The sequence below is a fragment of the Chiloscyllium punctatum genome, unplaced genomic scaffold (assembly GCF_047496795.1).
Source record: "Chiloscyllium punctatum isolate Juve2018m unplaced genomic scaffold, sChiPun1.3 scaffold_963, whole genome shotgun sequence".
Lineage (NCBI taxonomy): Eukaryota > Metazoa > Chordata > Chondrichthyes > Orectolobiformes > Hemiscylliidae > Chiloscyllium > Chiloscyllium punctatum.
Window position 1 is genome coordinate 1 of NW_027310697.1, and position 10,000 is coordinate 10,000.

Below are 10,000 nucleotides of genomic sequence, written 5' to 3' on the forward strand. Positions count from 1 at the left end.
ACACAAGTTAACATTTGAATCAAGTTCTGATAAACGTCATCAATAACAACAACTTGACAGGTTTGAAAACGCCACCTTTTGCTGGAACATTCTGTCATTCGGACAAATGGGAAATTGCGAAATTTCACACGATGACAAGTTCACAGCCCACAGGAAAGGTGCTGTTTGATTCGGGAGCTCACTACGATTTCCTGAGCTATCGCCTTGGAGGAAATGACAGCAATTGCCCCCCAAAACATTTGATTTGTTAAAAACACCAGAAGGCTTGAACGCATTCCTTTCAGAGTGTGCTGCTACTTCCCATCCCTTCAAACTCTCGCTGAGCGATTGGTAAACTGCATTTTTCTTTCATCATAAACACCTAAAAAACACAAACAGAAGTTGCTGGAGAAGCTCAGTAGGTCTGACAGCATCTGTGGAGAGAAATCAGAGTTAATGTTTCGGATCCAGTGACCCTTCTTCAGAATTGAGGAATTGCGTTCTGGGGTACAGTCACCGGACCTGAAAAGGTAACTCTGATTTCTCTCCACAGATGCTGCCAGATCTGCTGAGCTTCTCCAGCAATTTCTATTATTTCATCACCTGGGCTTAATCCCAATTTTTACTTTGTTACACTCCCCTGTGTAACTCTGTTTAAAGGAGCTGTGCAAATATTCCTGTTGACTTTTGGTTTGATCAGATGCTCTTTCTTTGATCTTAGGTCACCGTTTAGCACTGGAACAGTTTACAAAGATTTCTCATCTGTGCTGTCCCGGTCTGGTCCAATTCCTCCACCCAACTAAAGGCACAGTGGTCTGAACCTTCTCACCTCAGCGCCGACAGAGACGTGACCAGAACCCAGGTAAACACTGCCTGCAGTACACTGAGGGAGTGCCACCCTGTCCAAGTGACTGTTGTTCAGCCAAGGCATCAAACCAAGACCCTGTTTACCCACAGGCTACCACAGTGCTGTGTGTGGGAGCTGTCTGTGATTATACACTGGCAGCTGAACATCCTACATTATACAAGTTAAAAATCACACAGCACCAGGTTATAGTCCAACAGGTTTAATTGGAAGCACTAGCTTTCGGAGCGTCACTCCTTCATCAGGCAGCTACTGGGGCAGGAGCATAGGACACAGAATTTATAGCAAAAGATCACAGTGTCATGCAATTAAAATGATACAGGTTTATTCAATATATAATTTCAATTGTATGATACTGTGATCTCTTGCTATAAATTCTGTGCCTAATGACCTTGCCCCACTCATGACCTGAAAGCTAGTGTGCTTCCAATTAAACCTGTTGGACTATAACCTGGTGTTGTGTGATTTTTAACTTTGTTCACCCCAGTCCAACACCGGCCCCTCCACATCTTGTTTAAGAAAACAGAAGTACTCTCGTTGCCTCCGGTTACAGGAAGTCTGGATGGAGCGTGGAAAGGCAGGCTGTGAAAATACTTGGTATTTCACAAGACGAACTGAGCAAATCAATTCCTGCTTCTTAAATCAAACCCTCAGGGCTTCCTCCGGGACTTTGTGGTTTGTCAGAACTCAATCTGCTCGACGAGAGCGACGGCTAGGCAAATGGTAACACTCTGCAACAACTGGAAATCTAGACCAGAAACCAGAAACAGCTCAGCCAAGTCTAGCTCAGCCCAGCTCAGCCCAGTCCAGCCCAGCTCAGTCCAGCCCAGCTCAGTCCAGCCCAGCCCAGCACAGCCCAGCTCAGCTCAGTCCAGCCCAGCTCAGTCCAGCTCAGCCCAGTCCAGCCCAGCTCAGCCCAGTTCAGCCCAGCTCAGCCCAGTCCAGCCCAGCTCAGCCCAGCTCAGCCCAGTCCAGCCCAGCCCAGCTCAGCTCAGTCCAGCTCAGCCCAGTCCAGCCCAGCTCAGCCCAGTCCAGCCCAGCTCAGCCCAGCTCAGCCCTGTCCAGCCCAGCCCAGCTCAGCTCAGCCCAGCTCAGCCCAGCCCAGCCCAGCACAGCCCAGCTCAGCACAGAGCAGCTCAGCCCAGTCCAGCTCAGCTCAGCTCAGCATTTCACAGCCCAGTCCAGCACAGCCCAGCTCAGCCCAGCTCAGCCCAGCCCAGTCCAGCTCAGCTCAGCTCAGCCCAGCATTTCACAGCTCAGTCCAGCACAGCCCAGCTCAGCCCAGCTCGGCTCAGCCCAGTCCAGCTCAGCCCAGTCCAGCTCAGCCCAGCCCAGCTCAGCTCAGTCCAGCCCAGTCCAGCTCAGCCCAGTCCAGCCAGCTCAGCTCAGTCCAGCCCAGTCCAGCTCAGCCCAGACCAGCTCAGCCCATCCCAGCCCAGCCCAGCTCAGCTCAGCCCAGCTCAGCCCAGTCCAGCTCAGCCCAGACCAGCTCAGCCCATCCCAGCCCAGCCCAGCTCAGCTCAGCCCAGCTCAGCCCAGTCCAGCTCAGCCCAGACCAGCTCAGCCCATCCCAGCCCAGCCCAGCTCAGCTCAGCCCAGCTCAGCCCAGTCCAGCTCAGCCCAGACCAGCTCAGCCCATCCCAGCCAAGCCCAGCTCAGCTCAGTCCAGCCCAGTCCAGCTCAGCCCAGACCAGCTCAGCCCATCCCAGCCCAGCCCAGCTCAGCTCAGCCCAGCTCAGCCCAGTCCAGCTCAGCCCAGACCAGCTCAGCCCATCCCAGCCCAGCCCAGCTCAGCTCAGCCCAGCTCAGCCCAGTCCAGCTCAGCCCAGACCAGCTCAGCCCATCCCAGCCCAGCCCAGCTCAGCTCAGCCCAGCTCAGCCCAGTCCAGCTCAGCCCAGACCAGCTCAGCCCATCCCAGCCAAGCCCAGCTCAGCTCAGCACAGCCCAGCTAACCTCAGCTCAGCCCAGCCCAGCCCAGTCCAATTCAGCCCAGCTCAGTTCAGTCCAGCCCAGTCCAGCTCAACCCAGCCCAGCTCAGCCCAGCTCAGCTCAGCCCAGCTCAGCCCAGTCCAGCTCAGCCCAGCCCAGCTCAGCTCAGTCCAGCTCAACCCAGTCCAGCTCAGTCCAGCCCAGCTCAGCTCAGCCCAGCCCAGCCCAGTCCAATTCAGCCCAGCTCAGCCCAGTCCAGCTCAGCCCAGCCCAGCTCAGCTCAGCTCAGCCCAGCCCAGCCCAGCTCAGTCCAGCTCAGCCCAACTCAGCCCAGCCCAGCTCAGTCCAGCTCAGCCCAACTCAGCCCAGCCCAGCTCAGCTCAGCCCAGCCCAGCCCAGCCCAGCCCAGCTCAGCTCAGCCCAGCCCAGGCCAGCCCAGGCCAGCCCAGCCCAGCCCAGTCCAATTCAGCCCAGCTCAGTTCAGTCCAGCCCAGCCCAGCTCAACCCAGCCCAGCTCAGCCCAGCTCAGCCCAGTCCAGCTCAGCCCAGCCCAGCTCAGCTCAGCCCAGCCCAGCCCAGCCAGTCCAATTCAGCCCAGCTCAGCCCAGTCCAGCTCAGCCCAGCCCAGCTCAGCTCAGCTCAGCCCAGCCCAGCCCAGCTCAGTCCAGCTCAGCCCAACTCAGCCCAGCCCAGCTCAGCTCAGCCCAGCCAAGGCCAGCCCAGCCCAGGCCAGGCCAGCCCAGCCCAGCCCAGTCCAATTCAGCCCAGCTCAGCCCAGTCCAGCTCAGCCCAACTCAGCCCAGCCCAGCCCAGCCCAGCCCAGGCCAGCCCAGCCCAGCCCAGCCCAGGCCAGCCCAGCCCAGCCCAGCCCAGCCCAGCTCAGCTCAGCCCAGCCAAGGCCAGCCCAGCCCAGCCCAGGCCAGCCCAGCCCAGCCCAGTCCAATTCAGCCCAGTTCAGCCCAGTCCAGGCCAGCCCAGCCCAGCCCAGGCCAGCCCAGCCCAGCCCAACCCAGCTCAGCCCAGCCCAGCCCGATCCTCGGTGGAGTTGTAGGGAGGGGATAATGAGTGAGTTCCCATTTGCCTGATCCTACTTCAGTCTTTGCCCAATAAAAGCCTGAGAGCACAGACCAGCAGCACTCCATTAATCTGCTCAAACTGAGGGAAAATACAGACAATGCTGGGGGTCAGAAATAAAAACAGAAAGTGTTGCTGAACAAAGAGACCTTGGAGTGCAGGTTCATAGTTCATTGTGGAGTCACAGGTAGATAGGATAGTGAAGGCGGCGTTTGGTATGGTTTCCTTTATTGGTCAGAGTATTGAGTACAGGGGTTGGGAGGTCATGTTGCGGCTGTACAGGACACTGGTTAGGCCACTGTTGGAATATTGTGCGCAATTCTGGTCTCCTTCCTATCGGAAAGATGTTGTGAAACTTGAAAGTGTTCAGAAAAGATTTACAAGGATGTTGCCAGGGTTGGAGGATTTGAGCTACAGGGAGAGGCTGAACAGGCTGGGGCTGTTTTCCCTGGAGTGTCGGAGGCTGAGGGGTGACCTTATAGAGGTTTACAAAATTATGAGGGGCATGGATAGGATAAATAGGCAAAGTCTTTTCCCTGGGGTCGGGGAGTCCAGAACTAGAGGGCATAGGTTTAGGGTGAGAGGGAAAAGATATAAAAGAGACCTAAGGGGCAACTATTTATGCGGAGGGTGGTAAGTGTATGGAATGAGCTGCCAGAGGATGTGGTTGAGGCTGGTACAATTACAACATTTAAGAGGCATTTGGATGGGTATATGAATAGGAAGGGTTTGGAGGGATATGGGCCAAGTGTTGGAAAATAGGAATGGATTAGTTTAGAATATTCGGTTGGTCTGGACAAGTTGAATGGAAAGGTCTGTCTCTGTGCTGTGTATAGCTCCATGACTCTAAGTGCTGCTGCAGGTTTAACAGCAGCTATGGAGAGAGTAACAATGAGAATGGATCATAAGAGACAGAATTTAGAGCAAATGTTGACAGTGTCATGCAACTGAAATGATATATTGAGCAAAACTAGATTGTTAATCCTCCCAAAGTACATCTAGGTTTGTTCAATATATAATTTCAATTGCATAACACTGAGATTTTTTGCTATAAATTCTGTGTCTTATGATCCTGCTTCAACCACCTGATGAAGGAGCAGTGCTTCGAAAGCTAGTGCTTCCAAATAAACCCGTTGGCCTAGAGCCTGGTGTTGTGCGATTTTTAACTCTGCAGACTGCACAGCCTTCAGGATGAGGGTGAGTGCTATCTGACATTGAATGGACATCACATCCAGTACTTCCCATGATTTGTAGTGAGAACAGAAATCGAGATTCATCTACATATGTTTCAGGAGCAGGTCAACAGAAAGTCCCTGACAGTTGGTTTGTGTGTGACCAAACTTTATTTGTTAAAATGTTCTGAATCTTTCCATTCGCATGCAACCACTTTGTAGGTGATGTAAACACTTTCAACACAGTTTACTACATTTCCAGTTTGTATTTCCCCATTTTACAGTTTGACCAGGAACAGTTAGCAGCTGCTTGCCCAGCTGGGGGAGGACCAGGTCAAGGATGGAAACTGTTGGTCAGTTGTGTTCAGTGGCAGAGACTGTAGTAGGTGCTTTGACTCAAACTGTTCAGGGATGTTATGACAAACATCTGGAGCAGGTAGGACTTGAACTTGGGCCCCACTTGGTCAGAGGTAGGAACACTACCACTGTGCCACAACAGGCCCCAAACTTGAGTGTATTGCTAACTTCAATTATTTTATTGAATCACTTTTACAGATTTACAAATGTACGTGTCTGGAACCATTTATTTCAGTCATTTTCAAGGTATCATAGAATCCCTACAGACGGGAAGCAGGCCATTTGGCCCATTCAGTCCACACTGACCCTCTGAAGAGCATCCCACCAAAACCCATCCCTACAACCCTACATTTCCCATGGTTGACCTACACCGTATGTGGCATGGTGGCACAGTGGCTCAGTGGTTAGCACTGCTGCCTTACTGCACCAGGGACCCAGGTTCGATTCCAGCCTCGGGCGACTGTCTGTGTGGGTTTCCTCCGGGTGCTCCAGTTCCCTCCCACAATCCAAAGGTGTGCAGGTTAGGGTGGATTGGCCATGTTAAATTGTCCTCTAATGTTAGGTACATTAGTCAGAGGGAAATGGGTCTGGGTGGGTGGGTGGTTGTGGACTTGTAGGGTTGAAGGGCCTGTTTCCGCACTGTAGGTAATCTAATCTACACACCCCTGAGCACGATGGGCAATTTCCCATGGCCAATCCATCGTAATCTTCAGATTCTTGGGTTGTGGGAAGAAACTGGAGCACCTGGAGGAAACCCACACAGACACGGGGAGGATGTGCAAACTCCACACAGTCAGTCACCCGAGGGTGGAATCGAACCTGAGTCCCTGGCGCTGTGAAGCAGCAGTGCTAACCACTGAGCCACCGTGCTACCCTGTGTTTGGACTTGTAGTCATCGCTTGCTATCCAGGGAATGTGGGGAGCTGCCTTCCTGAGCCATGTTTACAGATTTGATACAATACATTGCCTCATTCAGCTAGTACAGAGGAGAGCCCACTTTGGTGCAGGGACCAGATCATACAATAGCTCAAGAAGGAACGCTTTCTCCCCCCAGAAGAGTTTTTAATAACAACCAACAGTTTCACTACAGCTCACTTTGACTGACATCGGCCTCATCCGCGGAATACTCACTAAATAACACAAAATATTCAGATTAAAGCTCTTGGGAAAATATTCCCTCACACTGTTGGATGGGATTGACTTTCCAACTCATTCTCCCATTCCGTTCGTCAGCTGATTCAACAATAACAGAGTGGTTGAGAATATCTTGAATTTCCAGGGATTCCTGGAGGTTCGGGAATGCCAAATGTGATGCCACAAGGATTGGTGCTGGGCCCCTCTACTTTTTGTCATTTACATAAATGATTTGGATGTGAGCATAAGAGGTACTGTTAGTAAGTTTGCAGATGACACCAAAATTGGAGGTGTAGTGGACAGCAAAGAGGGTGACCTCAGATTACAACAGGATCTGGACCAGATGGGCCAATGGGCTGAGAAATGGCAGATGGAGTTTAATTCAGATAAATGTGAGCTGCTGCATTTTGGGAAAACAAATCTTAGCAGGACTTATACACTTAATGGTAAGGTCCTAGGGAGTGTTGCTGAACAAAGAAACCTTGGAGTGCAGGTTCATAGCTCCTTGAAAGTGGAGTCACAGGTAGATAGGATAGTGAAGAAGGCATTTGGTATGTTTTCCTTTATTAGTCAGAGTATTGAGTACAGGAGTTGGGAGGTCATGTTGCGGCTGTACAGGACATTGGTTAGGCCACTGTTGGATTATTGCGTGCAATTCTGGTCTCCTTCCTATCGGAAAGATGTTGTGAAACTTGAAAAGGTTCAGAAGAGATTTACAAGGATGTTGCCAGGGTTGGAGGATCTGAGCTACAGGAAGAGGCTGAACAGGCTGGGGCTGTTTTCCCTGGAGTGTCGGAGGCTGAGGGGTGACCTTATAGAGGTTTACAAAATTATGAGGGGCATGGATAGGATAAATAGGCAAAGTCTTTTCCCTGGGGTCGGGGAGTCCAGAACTAGAGGGCATAGGTTTAGGGTGAGGGGAAAGATATAAAAGAGACCTTAGGGGCAACGTTTTCACGCAGTGGGTGGTACGTGTATGGAATGAGCTGCCAGAGGATGTGGTGGGGGTTGGTACAATTGCAGGCATTTGGATGGGTATATGAATAGGAAGGGTTTGGGGGGATATGGGCCGGGTGCTGGCAGGTGAGACTAGATTAGGTTGGGATATTTGGTCAGCATGGACGGGTTGGACCGAAGGGTCTGTTTCCGTGCTGTACCTCGCTATGACTCTATGGTACCACTCCAGTTCCCTCCTTAGTGCAGGAAGCACGTGTGTTTGAATGTTCCCACACATCCAGTAGTGCCACTGGCTGGTGGAGATGTGGTTCGACATCCTCTTGCTAGGTGTCTGTGCGGCAGGAACATCATGGCCCAGGGCTGAAATATTGTCCAGGACCTGCTGCACGTTCTCACAGATCCCACATTTCTGAGAAGGCACTGAATCAAGGGTCCACTGTAAATAAAGGCAAGATGGGTCTGCCCAAAAATCCTGGCCAATGGTTTTCCCTCAACCACCAATGCAAAACACAGGTCATCATCTGGTTTGTGGGATCTTGCTGTGCACAACTTGGTTCTCACTTTGTTTAACAGCAGTGACTGCAGAATCTGATTGGTTACAGATCAAACTCATGAAAGGCGCTATATAAATACAAGCCTTTGCTTCCTCTTCCTTCAGTGGAAATGAAGAGGCGTGAGAAAGGGTAGAGAAGATAGCTCACCGAATGTTACAAGGATGAGGAATTTCTTTCATGAGGAGAGTTAGGGAAGTTTAAGCTGTCCTCCCTGGTGACCTATCAGAGATGAGCTTCAAAGAGAGTGGATTAAAAATAACTCTGGTCAATGGATTAATGGTGATAGGTTCAAAATCATTGACAAAATATTGAGAAAGGGGGTCGTGCCGAATGAGTTTCACTCAGCTGAGAGTCTGGAACATGGTCTGTAAATGAGGTGGGAGCTGATTTCATAAATGATTTAATACGTGGTTGGGGGTGAAACTCTTACAGGGTTCTGGGTGAAAAACGTGGGGATTTTGTTTTTTGAGTTGCAGACAGCAGACTGAGGTGGTGTCACTGAGCTCTTTCACAAAGTCCAATTGTGGAGGAGAATGGTGCAGCCCAACTTGTAACAGAAGCTTCTGCTGTATTTTTACACAGGGTTATGGATAAAAATCTCCGAATTGTCATGCAGCGTGACAAAATGGATTGTAATCAGGAGAGGTCAGTATCCTCCGCGGAAGCAACACTATCGGATTTTTTACTCAGCCATTACCATATGCGTTTGGTTTGGTGGCTCATATTTCTGTTCAGATGATGGGAGCTAAACGATGCAAATTCCTCAGGTGACAACGCTGCTCCTTCAACAGGGTCAGGTCGTCCTTGGGGTTTTTTTCAGGAGGTCAAAGACACAGGCTCCGAATTGTCTGGGGTTTATCTACTTGGGGAGGCTTTTAAAAGTTTAACAAAAACCCTTGTACAATGAAAGGGGCACAGCCAGTTCTCCCAGCTCAGCTTTTCCCTGGTCTGGGTTTGAGCTCTGGCTGCTCAGAGTAAACAGGCAGTCGGTTTTGAGGCTGTTGGTCAAACAAACAGCTACATGGAAGAAGGTACTCCATGCCAAATCGCTCTGCCATCTCTCTCTCCCTCCTGTACCACCCTGGCTTGGATTGTACCTTTTGTGCCAAGGGATGTTTATGGAGATTGTTGCAAGTATTTGGAACAGCATCATTAAAGGATGATCTGTTGGGTTTTCGGAGAGGTTAAGTTGTTCTCTATTCTGTTCTCTCGTGTTTGTGTTTCATTCGGTCATCTTGTAAACAAATTCTGTTTTGTTTCAAACTAAGTGGTTTGACCAGCTGCATCCCTCCTGGAATATCCATTCTACACCTGCTTAAAACACTGAGCAAAGTTAGACTCCAGGCTACTTCCCTGAGATGGTTTGAGGGGGGTCTGGCCTGGTCTATAACATTCAACAAGATCATGGCTGATTTTCTACTTCAAGACTTTCTCCTCCCTCCCTACAGCGACAACATGTTCTTTCATTTCCCTTCGAACAGAGCAATTCGAACACATTCAGTCCCCTGGACCAACGAAATCTAGAGATTCACAACTCTGAGGGAAGAAATCTCAGTTCTAAACAGCTAGCCTTTGACCCCAAGAATACAGCACTGTATCACAGCTTGCTGACCCCCAGGAAAACATTTCTCCTATTAAACCCCTTCAGAATCCTCTAAGTTTCAATTAGGTCCCCTCTCATTCAGCTATATTAACTTTGTCCACCCCATTCCAACACTGGCACTTTCCCCTCTTCTACACATGAGGGGAGGCAATGGTCCAGTGGTATTATCACTGGACTGTTAATCCAGAGACCTAGGTAATGCTCTAGGGAACCGGAATTCAAATCCTATCGTAGCAGATGGTGGAATTTGAATTGAGCAAAAAATATCTGGAATTAAGAGTCGAATGATGACCTTGAATCCATTGTTAATTGTCAGAAAAAACACACCTGGTTCAGTAAGGTCCCTCTCAAAGGAAACTGCCATCTTTACCTGGT

General features: G+C 50.4%; 1 protein-coding gene across 3 annotated transcripts in view; it reads left to right on the forward strand.

Moving 5' to 3' along the window:
• The first annotated feature begins 270 nt into the window (after window positions 1–270).
• The window catches only part of LOC140474371 (transient receptor potential cation channel subfamily V member 3-like), a 33,691-nt gene continuing 23,961 nt past the window's right edge, over window positions 271–10,000 (forward strand). Inside the window, exons 1-3 of one of the 3 annotated variants that reach the window (XM_072567687.1) lie at window positions 271–330; window positions 701–841; window positions 8,605–8,667. In XM_072567687.1, coding sequence (XP_072423788.1) covers window positions 8,609–8,667 — 59 coding nt within the window. In that variant the 5' untranslated portion in view covers window positions 271–330; window positions 701–841; window positions 8,605–8,608. Of the gene's footprint in view, window positions 510–700; window positions 842–8,604; window positions 8,668–10,000 lie in introns of all 3 variants that reach the window. The other 2 variants (XM_072567686.1, XM_072567688.1) reach the window with 2 other exon arrangements.